Source organism: Schistocerca americana, chromosome 1, assembly GCF_021461395.2.
Source record: "Schistocerca americana isolate TAMUIC-IGC-003095 chromosome 1, iqSchAmer2.1, whole genome shotgun sequence".
Taxonomy (NCBI): domain Eukaryota; kingdom Metazoa; phylum Arthropoda; class Insecta; order Orthoptera; family Acrididae; genus Schistocerca; species Schistocerca americana.
Window position 1 is genome coordinate 211,632,944 of NC_060119.1, and position 21,772 is coordinate 211,654,715.

The 21,772-nt window shown below is 40.1% G+C and overlaps 1 protein-coding gene across 1 annotated transcript in view; it reads left to right on the forward strand.

Annotated features, from left to right (window-relative positions):
- Nucleotides 1–21,772, forward strand: part of LOC124601302 (probable Rho GTPase-activating protein CG5521) — a 253,206-nt gene that overhangs the window by 134,315 nt on the left and 97,119 nt on the right. Inside the window, exons 24-25 of the mRNA XM_047136237.1 lie at nucleotides 3,498–3,623; nucleotides 4,353–4,520. Of these exons, the coding sequence (XP_046992193.1) occupies nucleotides 3,498–3,623; nucleotides 4,353–4,520 (294 nt within the window). The remainder of the gene's footprint in view (nucleotides 1–3,497; nucleotides 3,624–4,352; nucleotides 4,521–21,772) is intronic.

Here is a 21,772-nt window from a genome sequence, read left to right on the forward strand (position 1 = left end):
TATGTCAAATCAGAGCCTCTACAGTGAGATGTTGTCTACCTACAGACTATGTTATCAACATTTTTACATAAAAATCTTTTATTAGCTTGTGAAAGAGAAGTGTACCATGTTATGAATGAATAAATCACACTAAACATTTACATTGACACTCATACTATCCAAACCACTGTGAAGTGCATGGCAGAGGGTACTTTGCATTGTATCTGTTATTAGGGCTTCTTCTCATTCCATTCACATATGAACCACGAGAAGAGTGTCTGTTCAGATGCCTCTTTGCAAGCTGTAATTAATCTAATCATGTACTCACAGTCACTGCAGGAGTAGTACATAGTGGGTTTAATATATTCCAAGATTTGTCATTTTAAGCTGATTCTTGAAATGTTTATAATTACGCCTTCTAGGAGCATTTTGCTTCTATCTTAAAATTTCTGCCAGTTCAGTTTCTTCAGCGTATCTGTGACCCTCTCCTAAGGGTCTTGCAAACCTGTGACCATTTGTGCTGCCCTTCTCTGTATGTATCCAATATCCCTGTAGGTCCTATTTGGTGCAGGTCCCACAAACTTGAACAGTATTCTAGGTTGGTTCATATTAGTTGTTTGTAAGCAATCTCCTTTGTTGACGGGTTCCATTTCCCAATGAACTGAAGTCTGCTGGCTGCTTTACCTGCTATTGAGCCTATGTGAATGTCTAGTTTCATATCACTACAAATGGTTAAACCTAGATATTTCTACGTGTTGACTAAATTCCAGTTGTGAGTTGTTGATAATGTAGTCATATAATAGCACATTTTTGTTTTGCTTGTGAAGTGCAAAATTTTACATTTTTGAACGTTTAAAGTAAGTTACCAATCTTTGCACCACTCTGAAATCTTTATGAAGATCTGACTGCATATTTGTGCAGCTTCTTTCAGACAGTACTTCAGTATAGATAACTGCATCTTCTACAAAAATTCTGAGGTTACTATTAATATTGTCTGCAGACAAGGGCCCCAGCACACTATCCTGGGGCACACTCTTAGTTACTGATGCATCTCATGATGACATCCTTACCAAGAAATATCAATCCCTTCACAAATTTATCTTGATACCCCATAAGATTGTACTTTCGATAATAAGTGCAGATGTGATATTGAGTGAAATGCTTTCCAGCAGTCAAGACATGCTCCATTTAACTGACTGTCTTGATTATCAACTTTCAGGACATCATTTGAGCAGAGTGCAAGTTGGGTTTCATATGATTGATGTTCTCAGAATCCATGCAAATTGACATGGAGGAGGTCATTCTGTCTGAGATCTCTCATTATGTTTTCAGTCAGAATATTTTCTAAGATTCTGTGATAAATGGATGTAAAGGATATTAGACGGTAGTTTCGTGGGTCACTTATGCTACTCCTCTAGTAGACGTGTGTGACTGGTGCTTACTTCCAACTGCCAGGCATGGTTTTTGTGGTACAAGGAGGACTGCGCTCCAGTGTATTCGGCCACCACACTTGTCAATATGCTTTGTGGGTCAGGTACATCCTCACTTTACCTCGAAAGATGTTTATCAATAGAAGAATCACTGAGCTGTCTATCGCCAAGCCTTCTGCAGCTACCACAATACGTCTGGGAACAGTGCGCTTCACTATGGGTTGCGCAGGTCGTGTAGACAGTACTGCAGTTGCAGACACCTATTTGTGTCTGCATAGTCACATGTTCACGTGACACAATGTAGGTACTCTTCTGCAGATGTCTACTTGAGTCAGTGCCCCACCCATCAAGAACCAGTTATGCTCTGGTCTCCAACAGACGCCATGAATCTCTGATAAGGATCCAACATCTGCCGTTGCTCACCTAGGTGTCGTCTCGCCCTCGTCACGAGCCCCGTATGGTGCTGCACTTCGGTCAGCCACTTACAAGGGCACTGCTTTGCAGTATTTGCATGCGATTGCCCACGGGCCAATCACCTCATAGGACCTTGTCATTACGTCACCTTGCAGCCACTCATCAGTGGTCTGCTTATAAGCTCCTTGCCTTAAAGGACTGTGTTGTTACTTGTCCTTCCTGCTCCATGCCAAATCAACATCTATACGCTTTGTCCTAGTGTGCACCTGTTAGACAATGTCAAGGACTGACTTTTCTGTTATCAAGTTGTGTGGACAGTAGTTCTCAGAAGTTTACATGGTTTAGTCATGTTGATAAATAGTTGTTGAGAGTGTATCTCAATACTGACAGTCATAAAACTCAGATAAAGGGCACTTAAAGTTTTTTGTTCGAGGGCTCTGTAGTTGGTTAAAGTTAAAAGGGGGGCTAACTCAACCACAAATTTGGTACAGAATGTGATAGTGATTGCATTGGAACTTGAAACTTCATTTAGTGTTAGCGATCTCAGCTGTTTCTCAACATCACTGACACTAATATCTATATCGCTTATCTTAGCAGTGGTTCAAGAATTAAATCGAGATGATGCACCTGGATTTTTCTTTGTAAAGGAACATTTTAAAATGGAGTTCAACAGTTCTGGATGTGCTTTGATTCCCTCAATTTCAGTTCTTGTTTTGTCCGTGAGTAACTGGACACTAACTTTCTTACCCCTGAGTGCCTTTACATATGACCAGAATGTATTTGGTTTGTGAAAAATCCTTTGATAATGTTTTGCTATGGTAGTCATTGAAGGCTTCGTGCATGGCCTTCAGGAGTGTTGAACATGTTTCATTTATCATGTCCTTATCTGTAGCCCTGTACTTTGTTGCATACATATTATGCAATAGTCTCTTTTTCCAGGAGTTTCTTTACAATGAGTGTATGCCATGTAGGGCCCCGTGCATCATGAACAGTTGTACTAGGGGCATACCTATAAAGTGCATGGTCACATAGGTCACCTAAACCTGAGTCACAATTCTTCTACATACTTCTTTCTTCTACACACTCCTTTCTTCTACGTGCTCCTCGCTACAGCAAAATGTTTGGAAGTACTTATCGAAATACAAAACTATTTCCTGTATCAAATATACCCATCCAAAGGCCAAAGAAGTATCATACCAATTGTGGGAGGGGGGGGGGGGGGGGTTATTTGTATCAAATGGTAGAGGAATCACCACCTCAGAATTCACTGAGGATATGCTCTCATTTTATTATGCGATTAGCTGAATATGGCAGTCTATTTATGATGTCAGAGTTCTTTCTGAATTTGGGAAAAGCATAGGTGGATAAAGGGAGGACACAGGGCAATTGTGTATCATGAACTAGTTTTTGAATTGCGCAGTAGGTCACCTTCTGTCCTTGTAATACTACCTTTTATGTTAACAAGGGAAGATTATCTGAAATTAGTTTTATGGTAATGTAAAATATTTTATGTTATGTTAAAGCATGTCAAGTTCCCTGATAAGATGATTCCTTATAAATAGTTCAAAAAGAGTTCTTGTACTGTGATCTTATGGCTCTCTGCATTAAAGTACTTCAGTGTTTTAGTTGTTGTGTCATACTGTTCCAAAACTTAGTGTACTTCTATCATCACAGGCTCCTCGGACTGAGGCAGCTTCCATATTGGGCACTCTGCTTTGCTTGTCCAGCACCTTCCCAGAACTACCAGTACTTCAGCCCACAGTAAAGGAGTTCAGTGTGAGATCGTGTGTCGATGCCAAGGTTGGTAGATTTGCTCTGCCTGACAATACAGTACTATTGTTTTCCCTTACAATATCAATCAAAACAGGATTCCTGCCTGTGCAATGTCTCTTTAGTTTAAAAATGATATTTAGAAATAAGCAGGAAAATTCACATTTTAGTAAAAAATTTTAAAGTATTCAGAGTAATCAGCAGTTTCTAATTTTGTGTGCCTCTCCTATTGTCAGCTTTCTGTTGGCAGTTTGAGCTTTCAATCTGCCTTGCCCAGTGAAGAACAGTAATAAAACGGTGTACGTGAAGCTCATGTTATTTTGTTGTGCTAGACAGTAGTCTTCATTTGCTGATGAAAATTTAACATAGGTATGATGAGATATAGAAATATCTTCCTGTTGTGTTGGAAAAACAGATATTTTTATATGAACACTTAATAGAAACTTCCTATTTTGCGAGAAACTGAAATACTTCTGGATTTCGTGCAGGGTTGTATCTAATGTATTTATAGTAATATAAAGGACACATTTAGATGGAATTGATTCTTTTTGCTTTAAGAGAGAGAGGGGGGGGGGGAGGGGGAGGGGGGGCAAGAAGAAGAGGATTAGGAAGGCAGCAGTACTCTCCTTTATGGCAGTCGCTATATATCTGGAGTTATGAGGAATGGAAAGATAAAACATTTACATTAAATTTTTAGTTCCTTCTGTAAGTTGTTAATATGAGCACTGTGTGCCATTTGTCATTTTCTTTTCTTTGCAGGATCACATTGTGCCTATTTTACTAAGATGTGGGAAAAGAGAACCAACAGGTTTGGCTCGTTGCATTGCTCTTTCAAGCTTGGGCATTTATGCGTATCAAGAATTGAGCCATGGCACATGTCATCCTCGCATAAAAGATGCAGTCAATGTGTTGTTGCTTGCATTAAGGGTAAGTGCTGTGTGTTCGTGCAGATGTGCATTAGGAACAATGTTGTTTCCTCTATTGTGCTTTCATAGGAGCAGTTTTTTTGCATGGCACCAACATTTTTAATTTTTTTTTATGTAGTGGTAAAAAAGACGTACTGAATTTGGTATTAGCAGCCCTTTGTTCCATTAAATTTGCATGTTTCGGCATGTGCTTTATTAAATGTCTCATTTAGTAGAATTACAAAAAAAATTAGGACAATATATTAAAAGTGGAAGAAAAATTGCAGCTGTCAGGCAGCAGTGTGACAGTTGTGCTGTCACAGTCATATATCTCCCTTAGGGAGCACAGAGGGGCAAGCACAGAGACATACATAATCATTTTTACTAACATGCAATACGTGAACGGTATAGGCCAATAAATTGTGATATGGATCTCCAGTACTCTCCTTTACACACTGTACAGTGGCTCACAAAGTATTTTGCTTATTCAGTTTGCAAAGGTCTTTATTAATGGGAACTGTCCCATCCACAAGCTCTGCGAATGTATCTCCCATTCCATATCTCTTGCCACCCCCCCCCCCTCCCCCCATTCTGCACAGGTGTTTATGGTCCTCCAATGCACCCTACAACCTGCATTCAATGAACTGCAATCTCCTGGGCCTGAAATATCTATTAGTCCCTGTCCTGCATTTGTATCTTTTTCAATTTGTGTTTCATTTCTCCTGTTCTTTTGATATTGTGCTCTGCCCTCCTCTTGGCTTCAGAGATTCATTATTTACAATTTCTGCCTTGTTTTATTTACTTATTGTTATTTATTATTTTGATCTGTTTTATGATTCCATGATGGTTTTCTTTCAAGCACCTTCCTTTCCTTGCTTTCTGCTCATTGTCCGTCTCTCTGTTTTCTGTGTGTAAAATTTCCTTGGCCTTCAGTCATCTTTGCAAGCTGTGCCTGCATTCTTCTGCCCTTGTCGTCCTGATCGCTTTCCACTCTCATTGCAAGTTGTAACGTTGTTAGCATTACACCCCCCCCCCCCCCCCCCCCCCCCTTCTACATCTACATGGATACTCTGCAAACCACATTTAAGTGCCTGGCAGAGGGTTAATCGAACCACCTTCACTATTCTCTATTATTCCAATATTTTATAGTGCATGGAAAGAACAAACAACTATATTGTTCCGTACGAGCTCTGATTTCCTTTATTTTATTGTGGTGATCGTTTTTCCCTATGTAGGTCGGTGTCAACAAAATATTTTTGTATTTGGAGGAGAAAGTTGGTGATTGGAATTTCGTGAGAAGATTCCGTCGCAACGAAAAATGCCTTTCTTTTAGTGATGTCCAGCCCAAATCCTGTATCATTTCTGTGACACTCTCTCCCATATTTCACAGTAATATAAAACATGCTGCCCTTCTTGATGGCCTTTTTTGAACTTTTTTGACTTTCTGTCAGTCCTATCTGGTATGGATCCCACACCGCACAGCAGTATTCTAAAAGAGGACGGACAAGCGTAGTGTAGGGAGTCTCCTTAGTAGATCTGATACATTTTGTAAGTGTCCTGCCAATAAAACGCAGTCTTTAGTTAGCCTTCCCCACAACATTTTCTATGTGTTCCTTCCAATTTAAGTTGTTTGTAATTGTAATACCTAGGTATTTAGCTGAATTTACAGCTTTTAGATTAGACTGAGTTATCGTATAACCGAAGTTTAACGAATTTGTTTTAGCACTCATGTGGATGACCTCACACTTTTCATTATTTAGGCTCAACTGCCAATTTTTGCACCATTCAGATATCTTTTCTAAATCGTTTTCCAACTTCACAACTTTCCCTCTCCCTTCAGCCTCAACTGTCAATTGTTCCAATGCTTAATATATTGCCATGAGCAGCTAAACTTCATGAAGGGGTGTCCATGCATTACACTGAATTGCATTTAGAGCAGGTGTTGGCAGTGCCTCTCAATGTCAAAATTACAGGTAGCCAGTGGGAGGATTGTGTGGGTGTAAAAAAAATTGTCGACTTGATTCATCTTCATGCCACTCCGAATTAAGAGGTTTTTTTCAGATGATCTTTTCTTTGCAGTCTGCTTTTCCCGCATATTGATGTTTCTGTTGTTGATATGGGTACATATAGACAGGTAGTAAGAAAAACTGCTTTTATAGATTTGTAGAGCTATTAGAGTAGATAAAAAGAAACACTTTTGTTATGTCATGCAAATGTCACAGATGCACCATTTATCCTCTAGCAGTTCTTGAAGGGTGTGACGCTGGAATTCCCATGGCTATGTACACAGTCCAGGAGCCACAATAGGCATACCTGGGAGTTTGAAACCCTAAGGCAACTTTTTTGTTCCGGTATCACAGAGGTTTACCATAAATTTGTAGGCTGGTATTGTTCATGACCATCTGATTTAATCATGTCTTCTGCCTAACGTTCTCGTTGGAGAAAATTATTGTATGTTTCTGAGTGAAGTGTTACTAGAAATGTTGGAGAATGTCCCATTAACAGTTGGGAGATGGTTATGGTTCCAGCATGAAGAGACCCCACCACACTAAGTTGTTGATTCTGGAGAACATTTAGACAATGTTTACCCCAGTTGTTCAATAGGAGAGTTGGGCCAGTACTGTGGCCACTTTGTTATCTCAATGTCACTTTTACAAACTTCTCGTTGTGGAGGCAAGTAAAATGTCTGGTGTAAAACTCCCAATAGACACTCCAGAAGAGCTGTGTGCCCACTTGGTGAAGCTAGAGCCATTATTCATGAAACACATGAACCATGGTCCTTGCCGTTGGTGGGGAGGCTTGCGTGCTTCAGCGATACAGATAGCCGTACCGTAGGTGCAACCACAATGGAGGGGTATCTGTTGAGAGGCCAGACAAATGTGTGGTTCCTGAAGAGTGGCAGCAGCCTTTTCAGTAGTTGCAAGGGCAACAGTCTGGATGATTGACTGATCTGGCCTTGTAACACTAACCAAAACTGCCTTGCTCTGCTGGTACTGCGAACGGCTGAAAGCAAGGGGAAACTACGGCCGTAATTTTTCCCGAGGGCATGCAGCTTTACTGTATGATTAAATGATGATGGCGTCCTCTTGGGTAAAATATTCTAGAGGTAAAATAGTCCCCCATTCGGATCTCCGGGCGGGGACTACTCAAGAGGACGTCGTTATCAGGAGAAAGAAAACTGGCATTCTACGGATCAGAGCATGGAATGTCAGATACCTTAATCGGGCAGGTAGGTTAGAAAATTTAAGAAGGTAAATGGATAGGTTAACGTTAGATATAGTGGGAATTAGTGAAGTTTGGTGGCAGGAGGAACAAGACTTCCGGTCAGGTGACTACAGGGTTATAAGCACAAAATCAAATAGGGGTAATGCAGGAGTAGGTTTAATAATGAATAGGAAAATAGGAATGCGGGTAAGTTACTACAAACAGCATAGTGGTCGCATTATTGTGGCAAAGACAGATACGAAGCCCACGCCTACTACAGTAGTACAAGTTTATATGCCAACTAGCTCTGCAGATGACGAAGAAATTGAAGAAATGTATGACGAAATAAGAGAAATTATTCAGATAGTGAAGGGTGACGGAAATTTAATAGTCATGGGTGACTGGAATTCGGTAGTAGGAAAAGGGAGAGAAGGGAATGTAGTAGGTGAATACGGATTGGGGCTAAGAAATGAAAGAGGAAGCCGCCTGGTAGAATTTTGCACAGAGCATAAGTTAATCATAGCTAACACTTGGTTCAAGAATCATAAAAGAAGGTTGTGTACATGGAAGAATCCTGGAGATACTAAAAGGTATCAGATAGATTATACAATGGTAAGACAGAGATTTAGGAACCAGGTTTTAAATTGTAAGACATTTCCAGGAGCAGATGTGGACTCCGACCACAATCTATTGGTTATGATCTGTAGATTAAAACAAAAGAAACTGGAAAAAGGTGGGAATTTAAGGACATGGGACCTGGATAAACTGACTAAACCAGAGGTTGTACAGAGTTTCAGGGAGAGCATAAGGGAACAATTGACAGGAATGAGGGAAAGAAATACAGTAGAAGAAGAATGGGTAGCTCTGCGGGATGAAGTAGTGAATACAGCAGAGGATGAAGTAGGTAAAAAGACGAGGGCTAGTAGAAATCCTTGGGTAACAGAAGAAATATTGAATTTAATTGATGAAAGGAGAAAATATAAAAATGCAGTAAATGAAGCAGGCAAAAAGGAATACAAACGTCTCAAAAATGAGATCGACAAGAAGTGCAAAATTGCTAAGCAGGGATGGCTAGAGGACAAACGTAAGGATGTAGAAGCGAGTATCACTAGGGGTAAGATAGATACTGCCTACAGGAAAATTAAAGAGACCTTTGGAGACCAGAGAACCACTTGCATGAACAACAAGAGCTCAGATGGAAACCCAGTTCTAAGCAAAGAAGGGAAAGCAGAAAGGTGGACGGAGTATATAGAAGGTCTATACAAGGGCGATGTACTTGAGGACAATATTATGGAAGTGGAAGAGGATGTAGATGAAGATGAAATGGGAGATATGATACTGCATGATGAGTTCGACAGAGCACTGAAAGACCTGAGTCGAAACAAGGCCCCCGGAGTAGACAACATTCCATTAGAACTACTGATGGCCTCGGGAGAGCCAGTCCTGACAAAACTCTACCATCTGGTGAGCAAGATGTATGAAACAGGCAAAATACCCTCAGACTTCAAGAAGATAATAATTCCAATCCCAAAGAAATCAGGTGACAGATGTGAAAATTACCGAACTATCAGTTTAATAAGTCACAGCTGCAAAATACTAACACGAATTCTTTACAGACGAATGGAAAAACTAGTAGAAGTCGACCTCGGGGAAGATCAGTTTGGATTCCGTAGAAATGTTGGAACACGTGAGACAATACTGACCCTACGACTTATCTTAGAAGCCAGATTAAGGAATGGCAAACCTGCATTTCTAGCATTTGTAGACTTAGAGAAAGCTTTTGGCAATGTTGACTGGAATACTCTCTTTCAAATTGTGAAGGTGCAGGGGTAAAATACAGAGAGCGAAAGGCTATTTACAATTTGTACAGAAACCAGATGGCAGTTCTAAGAATCGAGGGACATGAAAGTGAAGCAGTGGTTGGGAAGGGAGTGAGATGGGTTGTAGTCTCTCCCCAATGTTATTCAATCTGTATATTGAGCAAGCAGTAAAGGGAACAAAAGAAAAATTCAGAGTAGGTATTAAAATCCATGGAGAAGAAATAAAAATGTTGAGGTTTGTCGATGACATTGTAATTCTGTCAGAGACAGCAAAGGACTGGGAAGAGCAGTTGAATGGAATGGATAGTGTCTTGAAAGGAGGATATAAGATGAACATCAACAAAAGCAAAACGAGGATAATGGAATGTAGTTGAATTAAGTCGGGTGATGTTGAGGTAATTAGATTAGGAAATGAGACACTTAAAGTAGTAAAGGAGTTTTGCTATTTAGGGAGTAAAATAACTGATGATGGTCGAAGTAGAGAGGATATAAAATGTAGACTGGCAATGGTAAGGAAAGCGTTTCGGAAGAAGAGAAATTTGTTAACATCGAGTATAGATTTAAGTGTCAGGAAGTCATTTTTGAAAGTATTTGTATGGAGTGTAGCCATGAATGGAAGTGAAACATGGACGATAAATAGTTTGGACAAGAAGAGAATGGAAGCTTTTGAAATGTGGTGCTACAGAAGAATGCTGAAGATTAGGTGGGTAGATCACATAACTAATGAGGAAGTATTGAATAGAATTGGGGAGAAGAGAAGTTTGTGGCACATCTTGGCTAGAAGAAGGGATCGGTTGGTAGGACATGTTCTGAGGCATCAAGGGATCACCAATTTAGTATTGGAGGGCAGCGTGGAGGGTAAAAATCGTAGAGGGAGACCAAGAGATGAATACACTAAGCAGATTCAGGAGGATGTAGGTTGCGGTAGGTACTGGGAGATGAAGAAGCTTGCACGGGATAGAGTAGCATGGAGAGCTGCATCAAACCAGTCTCAGGACTGAAGACCACAACAACAACATGATTGTTTTGAGTGTGTTAGACAGTAATTAGTATGCAGATGCCAGTTGTGCATTAACGTAAATGGACATCATTTTCAGGGACCTATCTAAAACAGTATACACCGTACAGCAGTTTGAATACCATCTCTGAACATCAGTAGTGTCAAGGAAACAGTGCACCTGTGACATTTGTGTCACATTGAAGTGTTACTTTTTACTTCCTCTAAACATTCTGAAATCTTACATACATACAGCACATTTGCATGTTTTGTGCTGAAATGATGTTATTTCATCTCAAACTTTAATCTTAGTTGTGTGATGATACAATGATGCAAGTTACTGATGTTATGAACTGGACCTTCTGAAGTTTTACTGCAGTCAGCATCATTTATATATATTTGGTATCCAGGCTCTGGAGAAAAAGTTTGAAAGCTCAAGGCCATCTCCACTTTCCAGATTTCATCATCAGACGTAATAATATAACGTGACAGTCAACTTAAATTTTGAGCTGCATAAAAAAGTCTTCAGCAAAGGCAACTCCACTTTCCTGGTACTCTTTTCTTTAAAGCATGGGGCACTTTGAACTGTCTTCTACCCACCTATATTTCCATCTACCTTTTGCCCTTATTTCTCAGTTAATTTCTTTTCCCTATCATATATCTGTTTGCAGGCACTACTCAAAATGGTTCAAATGGCTCTGAGCACTATGGGACTTAGCATCTCAGGTCATCAGTCCCCTAGGACTTAGAACTACTTAAACCTAACTAACCTATGGACATCACACACATCCATACGCGAAGCAGGATTCGAACCTGCGACCGTTGCTGTCGCGCGGTTCCATACTGAAGCGCCTAGAACCGCTTGGCCATCAGTGGCCGGCCGTAGGCGCTACTCATTCCTTTTCTTTACCAATATTTCTATCTATAAAAACAAAGATGAGGTGACTTACCGAACAAAAGCGCTGGCAGGTCGGTAGATACACAAACAAACACAAACATACACACAAAATTCAAGCTTTCGCAACAAACTGTTGCCTCATCAGGAAAGAGGGAAGGAGAGGGGAAGACGAAAGGAAGTGGGTTTTAAGGGAGAGGGTAAGGAGTCATTCCAATCCCGGGAGCGGAAAGACTTACCTTAGGGGGAAAAAAGGACAGGTATACACTCGCACACACGCACATATCCATCCACACATACAGACACAAGCAGACATGTCTGCTTGTGTCTGTATGTGTGGATGGATATGTGCGTGTGTGCTAGTGTATACCTGTCCTTTTTTCCCCCTAAGGTAAGCAGACATGTCTGCTTGTGTCTGTATGTGTGGATGGATATGTGCTTGTGTGCTAGTGTATACCTGTCCTTTTTTCCCCCTAAGGTAAGTCACAGACACAAGCAGACATGTCTGCTTGTGTCTGTATGTGTGGATGGATATGTGCGTGTGTGCTAATGTATACCTGTCCTTTTTTCCCCCTAAGGTAAGTCACAGACACAAGCAGACATGTCTGCTTGTGTCTGTATGTGTGGATGGATATGTGCGTGTGTGCTAGTGTATACTTGTCCTTTTTTCCCCCTAAGGTAAGTCTTTCCGCTCCCGGGATTGGAATGACTCCTTACCCTCTCCCTTAAAACCCACTTCCTTTCGTCTTCCCCTCTCCTTCCCTCTTTCCTGATGAGGCAACAGTTTGTTGCGAAAGCTTGAATTTTGTGTGTATGTTTGTGTTTGTTTGTGTATCTATCGACCTGCCAGCGCTTTTGTTCGGTAAGTCACCTCATCTTTGTTTTTATATATAATTTTTCCCACGCGGAATGTTTCCTTCCATTATATTAATATTTCTATCTATGTACACTAGGGTGACACACGCACACAATGCTGCATTTTTCTTGTGCTGCAGCCCACATAATATGTTTTCTGATCTTTGTGAAGCGTATATTGACAGGAATAAAATATCCACTCCCTTGAAACCATTTGGGTGCAAATAATTAACATGTATTCTAAATGATAACCCAGATACAAATTAGTGTAAGATCCGCGTAGTCTATGCAGTTGTTGTTAATCTCCAGTCGCTGTTCCTTTATATGTGAATTTTGTAGTTGATTAGTTAATTCTGTCTTCTACATCTAAAGACAAGCTCACATAGTTAGCTTCTATGTTTATGTGAAATTCAGATAATAAGTAAGTGCATGGTATTGTAGCATATAAAAACTAACATAAAGAAGGTATGGGCATGTTGTAAAAGTAGCTTCTGTGGCTAGATAAAATGTTTTGTATTGGCAGTTTTCATCATCGGTTATTTCCATGCATTTATTTGGTATATTTGTTTTTCTATCTTGTATTTTGTTGACGGTGTTTCTCAGGTGAATTTAAAGGTATACTTGGTAACCTGGTAATGTTTAGTGCAGTTCTCTGTGCTTTTAACCAGAAACATTACTGTAAATGTTTATAATTATTCTGTTTCATACATGTTGCTGTCAGTTTTGGGGAATTGCTTTTTTTTTCTCAGTGTGGAAACATTTTCATTACAAGGTATAAAATATTACTGGAGATTTTGTTTTTCTTTGGTTCTCTAGAAAATTATGTGGTTTTTGGGTTTTTCAAATCTAATTTGGTTGATGTCATGCATATACTTATGGTGTAAAAATACTACTTTGTTCATTGATAGTGTTCAGTGTGTACATATGTTTACAAATCCAGATGTGTTTTTTAGTTTCCGATCCAGCAAAGTTGTTCTCAGCCTGGCCTCTCGATCAAATTGGCTGCATGCCAGGTAGTAAAATATGTGTGTTTTAAATGTGCTGTGCTGTCCTATGAGCTTTAACACTGCATGCTTATTGCTTGTTCTGTGGAATAAGCTCACTTACAATATCTTTGTTTAACATTGTTTCCTGCTTGTGGTATTGGAAATAAGTTGTTGAATTTGTCGCATAGTTGTGTTTGTAGCAAAATAGATTGCAAAAAGAGAAACATTACGAACAGGACAAACAGTATCTGTGCATTCTCTAGAATTTGGTAAATCAAAGTATGTTCAGCTCTCTCTCTCTCTCTCTCTCTCTCTCTCTGTCTGTGTGTGTGTGTGTGTGTGTGTGTGTGTGTGTGTGTGTGTGGAGGGGGCAGGGGTTTGACTTCTTTAAGCTTATGTCTCTTCTTGTTCCTTCAAACTTGCTTAACTGGTGACATCACCACCAGCCTAACCACATAAGCTAAATGAAGTTTTTCTTGTTGTAGCTATGTCTCTGTTCTGGAGCCTTGGTGCCCTTTGTCATATGTAATCAAAGTGGAACTGAAGTCGTATGTAGAGTTCGCAGTAATTGAAAGTACAGGATGAAAATTAATAAATGTAAGAGGAAAGATAAATACCTAGCAACTGGAGGAGGAGCTGATCAACAGACAGAGACGTAATTAAAATGCAAAATCTCATAGCTTTGGACAAATTCCTTCAACAGAACTATTGTCAGCTCTGAAAGAAGTAATTCTCCACCCATTTTACATACCATGTTTTGCTTGATGATTCCTCCGTTTTATAAAGAGATCTTCCTTTTTATGTATATGGAATTTATGTGCTGTTCATTGGTTATGACTCGTCATGCATTGCCATTGCCTTTCAGTAGAACAAAAGCAGAGTTGTTCATCACAATGCATCAGTTCTGCACCTTGGTCTAAGGGTATATGTCACCATGGAATACCTGAACCAATATTAGAAGGCTTACCATTTTTGCGCAAAATGAAGTAAACTTCTAATAATTTACAGAAAGTTCTATAGTTCAATTCTTTTATCTTGGCGGCTCGCGCATGCCCGCCCAGACGCTGGAGATTGCTGCGTTGCCAGTTGCACACGACGCACGCGCCAATAGGAGCAGCGCCATAGTATAGCATAGTTCGCAAGCTTACGTGTAGGGGGGAGCGCGCAGTTCATGAAGTAAAGCCACCACGGCCGCATTAACCCTTTCGCTGCTACAAAGACGTGCTCCCTGCATTCCGCGCTGTGGGTGATTTTGTCACTGCACTGCTCGCCTGTGCAGACACATTGTGTTCTGACTGCTTTGACACTCTTTATCATTCGATTCCACAAAAACTATTTGGCTCAAAAATTAGATTTTTACCTATATTCTTGACTGTTACCTTCCCCCCATAAATGACTTAATTTTGTTTCGATGTTCAACACAGTTATTATGCAGCATTAAGTATAGTAAACCTTTGCACGAAATTTTGAAGAGTTTGCAGAGGTATAAGTCCATAGAGTATACTTTCCGTATGGTCGATTTTAGTTGCCACAATGTTGAGAATGAAATGTGGACAAGATACCTATATATTTCATTTAATTTAAGTACCACATAAATGTCGTATGTAATATTGAGAAATATTCCACCTTTCGCTACTGTAACAAAAGTTTTACTTACACTGGGCACGTTTGGCTTTATTTTAAAGCACTTCAATCAATCAAAAGGAAGTAGATAAAATACATTAAACAAAACTGTGGACTTACAAAAACATTAGGACTTGAATATACCGTCTGTCAGTGAAGTGCTCAGAGCTATGTCAAATATAATTTTGTGTGTGGCACACACAAACAGCATTTATTTGCTAAAACACTGATGAGCCAACACAAACGTTGAATATTGTGCTACCGCAGCACAAAACTACGAAAGGTGACTTGGCAATGGAGGACACAAAATACAGTCCTCTTATGATGCTTCAAAAGAGAGAAACGCGTCTGGTCTAAATAAGTCGCTTATTACTGTTGCAGAAGAGGGATATATTTCAATACGATTGGTAAAACTGCGACTGTGGAACAAAAACAAGAAATAGAACATGAATACCATTGTGTATGTGCCATACCTTTTACCGATGGAAGTGCTTTAAAATAAAGCCAAACGCGCCGTGTGTATATAAAACTTTTATTACAGTCGCGAAAGACGGAATATTTCTCAATATTACATACGACACCTATGTGGTTCTAAAATTAAATGAGATATTGTTATACAGTAAATATTATATGAAATTTAGGTATCTTGTCCACATTTCATTCTCAACATTGTGGCAACTAAAATTGACCATATGGAAAGTATACGCTATGGACTTTTACCTCTGCAAACTCTTCAAAATTTCGTGCAATGGTTTACTACATTTAATGCTGCACATCAAAACAAAATTAAGTCATTTATGGGGGGAAGGTATCAGGCAAGAAGACGTGTAAAAATCAAATTTTTTGCCCAAATAGTTTTTGTGAAATCGAATGATAAGTGTGTCAAAGCAGTGGGAACACCATGTGTCTGCACAGGCAAGAAGTGCAGTGATGACAAAATCGCGCACAGCGCGGAATGCGGGGAGCACGTGTCTGCAGCAGCAAAAAAGTTAATGAAGAGGCAAAGCACTAGAAATTTCATTCAAACGAATAAAATTCGTGAAGTAAGGCACTCCAATATTGTTTTTAAATAAAGAAAATATTAAGCACCGCATAAGGTTTGAACTCATAACCTTTCACTTGGCAGCCCAACACCTTAACCGTTCCACTACCTCAGCTCATTGAATAGTGTAACTCTATAAGGACTCTAACACCTCACGCAACTACTTATAAACACTGTTGGTATGACTATGAATTACTCACGCTTCGTAGAAGTACAATAGGAAATAAACAATTACCGCTGTTCTTTATTGTGAAAAAGCAGTTCGTGAGATTGAAACAGACATCTTTCCTTTCTATCGCCTGAATTAGGAGTCTTATTGCTTGTTTGGTTTAATTAATTAATAGAATATGAAGCAATTGGTATAAAGAATGCTTTTTCCATTCTGTAAAAGAAAGTCTGCTATCAAGACATTGCTTTTGTTCTATTACATTAATAATGACTGAACGTTTCTAAAACTGAAGACACTCGTCCGTGCTGTGCACTGCTGTCGAGATCTGGCAACGTCGTTCTCTGTTCATTGGCTGACTGTTTTTTGTGACGTCAGATGCGCAGAACGAACCTAAATTCGGCCGCCAAGATATATGACGCGCACTTTAGTTGAGAATTACGAATTATTTAGGAATAGAGAAGATGACTCACCGAAAGGCACAAGTGCTGTGTCATTGATAGTTATACGAAAAAATGGTACTCAAGCTTGTGGGAAACACATGCCCCCCCCCCACCCCCACCACACACACACACACACACGTACGTCTCCCTACATTGTGCTCAGTCAACTGCCAGCTTTTTTCTGGCCCACGGTGAGTGTACTGGGATGGGGTGCTGTGGTTTGACGTGGGGGAGATGGGGGGAAGTGTCTAGCAGCTCGCAGGAGAGTGGGGTGCTGTCTGTGGGCTATGTAGGGGTGTGGGTGAAGGAGGTAGATGGCAGACGGTTGGGCATGTGATTTTTCATAGGTTAGGGTGTGAGGCAACAGCGCACAGTTAATTGATGTGGGGACACAAATTTGGCAGGGATACTAGGAGAGTGGATGGTGTCCATACACACTATTGAGTGGGGGGAGGGGGGTAGTGAGCTACCTTAGGTTTAGGCCAGGAATGTTATGGGATTGAAGGATGTGCTTTAAGGATAGCTCTCTTCTGCGCAGCTCAGAAAACCTGGTGGTAGTGAGGATGATCCAGATGGTACGGGTTGTGAAGCAGCCATTTAAATCTCGCATGTTGTGCTCTGATACACAAGGTCGGGATCAGTTTTTGGGTGGTGGATTGCTTTTCTATCTGTGGATGTAAGGTTAGCCAAGAAACAGCTGGACCACCTAGTTGCTGAGCACGTTGCCAAGCATGATGTTCTTCATTCCAGTGACTGCTTCAAAGCCTGTGCCATCTGGATCCTACCCACCAACACAAGTTTTTCTCAATTGCACAGATGGGAAATCCCACTACAATATACCCTACCTTTCCATAACCCTCCTGGCCTCAACCTTTGTCAGCCAGTGGCCTTAACTACATATCCCCTTCCCTGTTCCCATTCCAGAGTACATGACCCTCTGTTGCACCAGTGCACTTACAGTCTCCCCTTTTCCGCGCTGCGTAGCCCCCCCCCCCCTGCCCCCCCCCCCCCCCCCCCCCCCCACAGCCCAGTCCAACCTGACTTCACGACTGCACGTAGCTGTCCTACCCTCTCTCCATCTCGTCCCTGTATGCTCCCACAAGCAGCACTTTACCATCCCCTACCCTTACCCTGCTACCCCTCCCTCTCTCCCTCCCTGCCCCTCCCACCACCCAGTTGTCATGCGTGTATGAGTTCCATTTGTGTGTGTGTGTGTGTGTGTGTGTGTGTGTGTGTGTGTGCGCGCGCGCGCCTTCTGAAAGAGGCCTATTTGGCTGAAAGTTTTGTTTTCGATGAGCCTATCTTTAACTCAGTATTTACCTTAAAGGGTCAGTAGCAACTATCCTTTTCATAGTATTGTCATTATTCCATGTCGGATTTTCCATTGTTAGAAAACAGTGTGTTTCTATGTGCCATCCATCAATCGACTTGGTGAGTGGTTACCTTTCCCTTGTTGTACATGTTGTTCCACCCATGAATTTCCACTATTGATAAAGTAATCTTAAGATGTTCGCATATACAAAGGCATTTGCAGCTCAGTGATTTTCTTAGACATGGAAAAAAGGTTGAAATTTCGTGGCAAATTAAAATTGTATGGGAGACCAACACTCCAAGTGGGGATATTTGCCTTTTGCAGGCAAGTACTCTTCCAGAAGTGCTAGTCCTGTAAGTTCCACTGGAGAATGTCTGTGAAGTTTGGATGACGCGAGACAAGGTACTGGTGGAAGTAAAGCTGTGAGGGGGGGATTGTGATTTGTGCTTGGGTAGGTCTGTTGGCAGAGCACTTGCCGCAAAAGGCAAAAGTCCTGAATTCAAGTATCAGTCTGGCACACAGTTTTAGTCCACCGGGAAGTTTCATATCAGTACACATTCTGCTGCAGAGTAAAAATTTCATTATTAAAAAGGTAGCTGACAGTCTAGGGCATTACAGCAGATGGTGTCATGAATCTTTCTAGTATTTTCGATAGAGCACTCACTGGTCATCTTCAGGGTGTTTTTGTCTTCCAAGTAAAACCAAGGATGCAGAATGCCAGCATCTGTTGAACTGTGATGAAAATAGACCATTATGTTGATCAGTAGTCCAAGTGTATGTAGTAATGGGCTTCTTACTTCTCTTGCTCCATCACCCTCTGTAGTTCATGTGATTTATTGACATGGCCAACAACAGATTCTACCCATTTCTGTGGTTATATTTAGTGTGTTTGATAATTAAAGTATATGTTGTGCTCATGTGGCCAGCCTCTTTGACAGTGCTGTCCTAGAAAGAGGATGCAATAGTTAGGATTTTGGTGTTGTTACCTGTGTCCCATAAATCAGGGATTGTTTGACAACAGCGGATTTTTCCAGTTGCCCTAATCATGTACATCTACCCTTCATAAAGTTGTCAATGTAACATTTCCTGTACTTGCATGGCATTCCATAAATATGTTGCTATATAAGACCCAAATTGTCCCTAACAGAACCCACGAGGACACACATTCATGGGAAAGGACAAGAAGCATGCCTATCTTGTCCTCCTCAAGTTTCTTGTCAATCTTCAATGAAAGACTGCTGGTGCAACATGATGTCTTTCTCTGGTCATTTGTTTTGTATGTTTTTGTGATGCAGGTGTACGCTGGATTGTGTGGAGAATTTGTTGTTAAAAAAAAAATGGTAGATTCGTTACTGAACTGCACTTGTGAATATTTGGAAATTGATCTAGTTTTATCTATGAGCTTTCACCTCACCCTGCACTGAAATGATTGATAACAGCTTACTCAAAGGTATAGACTGTTGTGTGCATAGGTTTCTGGTTGACACTACGATCCAAGGATCCATCATCTTTTTTAATGCACTAGTACTTCCAGAAATCTTTATGCATGTCCATTTAGTGGCTGATTGCTTTTGAGTGTGCAGCTGAATTCATAGAGGCAGGAAACCAACGAAACAGTTACGATACCTGCAACAGCTGCTTGGTGGACTTCCTTCCTCCTAAAAAATCCAGGAAGGGTAACACTACACTTTCCTCTGTTTCCTTAGTGAAACAAACTTAAATTCGTGGGAATTAAGAGGATATGGTAATAAATTTTAATAAATTTTAGATAGCAGCTCTATGTTGCTGCCATAATGTTAAGGTACTTTCAAAGTATTCCCAAACAGGGAAGGCTGTAAACTGATCCAGCCAAAGTGTTTACTCCTCAGTTTTCCATAAAAAGATTCATTGAAGATCATAGAGAGCTCTGCAATGTGTTCTAAGGATTGGTTTTTTAATTTGTTATTGCTTTTAAAACAGGACTTGTAATACAAAACACTGAGAGAGGTGGGATGAGGACAAGAGGTGGAGGAAAGGAAACAAACACACACACACACACACACACACACACACACACACACACACACACACACACACAGAGAGAGAGAGAGAGAGAGAGAGAGAGAGAGAGAGAGAGAGAGGTTTGTAATAAAATTGTTTGGTAGTCTGGCTGATCCCAATATAGATGCCTAAACTCTTGCTCACCATGTGTGTGAATACTGAATACTGTGTTAGGAAAATTTTGAAGAGAACAAGATGGTTTAAGGTTTAATTTGTCCATTCTCAGGTACAAATTTTCTGTAATAGAAGTTAATGTAATTGTGTTCCTGTCTGGTTGTTTTATCATAAGGTGCCAAAGAACGTAGAGGTAACATAGTATTTTAACAGTGTGCAATGTAATAGTACATTCTCCTTTGTGATTTTTTGTCAGTTTAGTGTTTATCTTAATTGTTGATTTGTTTCATTTATATTGCTTCTTTCTTCAGAAACATTGGGCTTGGTTGTTATTAAAGATAACTGTATCAATAATTTTGTATGGTTATGTTAGCACATGCATAAAGAAAATTAAGCACGAAGGACTTAAAGACAAATAATAAAGTTGTGTGTATTCTCAGATAGAATAATGATCCAGCCAGTAGCCAAATGCAGGTACCCTAACTAATTTCTAAAATTAATAAAGAATTTATGGAATAAAGTGAAAGATCAGACACTGCAAGTCCAAAACAAAAGAAGCATGATGTTATGAAATTAAGTAGCAGATAGGTAGTGAAAAGTCACAGATTAGGAAGAAGCATGGGATTATAGAACTGTAGTAAAATTGTGCAGTTCAGATGAATAGTCAAAAATGGAGAAGAGATTGAGATACAAAGTTGTCAATGTGTATGGCAGATAAAGTATAACTGGTGTAAATGGAATGTGGTTGTGTTGTATATGTTCATGGGGTGTTAGTGAGGTTGATATTTGTCACAAACAAAACTTCAAACATTTAACAAAATTTTGGGGTTCCAATTAGGTATTTAGTGCATTTCGAACCAAAATATAAATTAAACATTTTTGATGCAATGTTTCTCGTCCGTGCTAAGGTTTTTGAACAAGGATAGTTATTGGAGGTGTATGTACTGTCATTCTAACAGTTCAGCAAGTATTGGCCATACTTAAACAGACGCTTCTCTAAGGAAATATTGCATCAATGTGAAATGATTGAATAGGATGTGAATGTCTCCTAGTCTGATCAGTGCCCAGGAATGGATAGAACTATTATGATTAGAGTGGGTTATATTATGGATAAAGTTGTCCAGATCACGGAATGGCAGTTAACTGTTTGGATCATAGAAAGTTTTGGGAAGAGTGGTTTACACAATGTAAAGGGAAATTTGTGAAAACCATCAGGTTGTTAGAAAAGAGATTACGGTTGCATAACTTCTCCACATTATAAAAATGCTATGAATGGATTTCATTTGGGTAATACTTGAAATAAAGGCAGCCATTCACCTATAGCTGACTGATGTGTGGTGCGTAGAAACACGCAGCAGAATACTAGCTACACTAGCATTCGAGATCTTGTTTCTCTGGTTGAAATACACACATTATCGCACAGACATCCAAATTGTGGCCCATGGGCAAGAGTATTGACATGGCCCCAGGCGTGCATTTTATTGGCAGAACCCTTAGAAGATGCAAGAGATCTACTAAAGAGACTGCTTACACTACGCTTGTGCATCTTGTTCTGGAGTACTGCTGAGTGGTGTGGGGTCCTTACCAGACAATATTAAAGAGGACATTGAGAAAGTTCAAGAGTGTCACTGACGTGATACAGGATTTGGGGTAAACATCATTAAAACAGAGGTGTTCCTCATTGCGGTGGAATCGTTCCACAAAATTTCAGTCACCAATTTTCTCCTCTAAATGTGACAATATTTTGCTGAGGTCTACCTACATAGGGGGATATGAC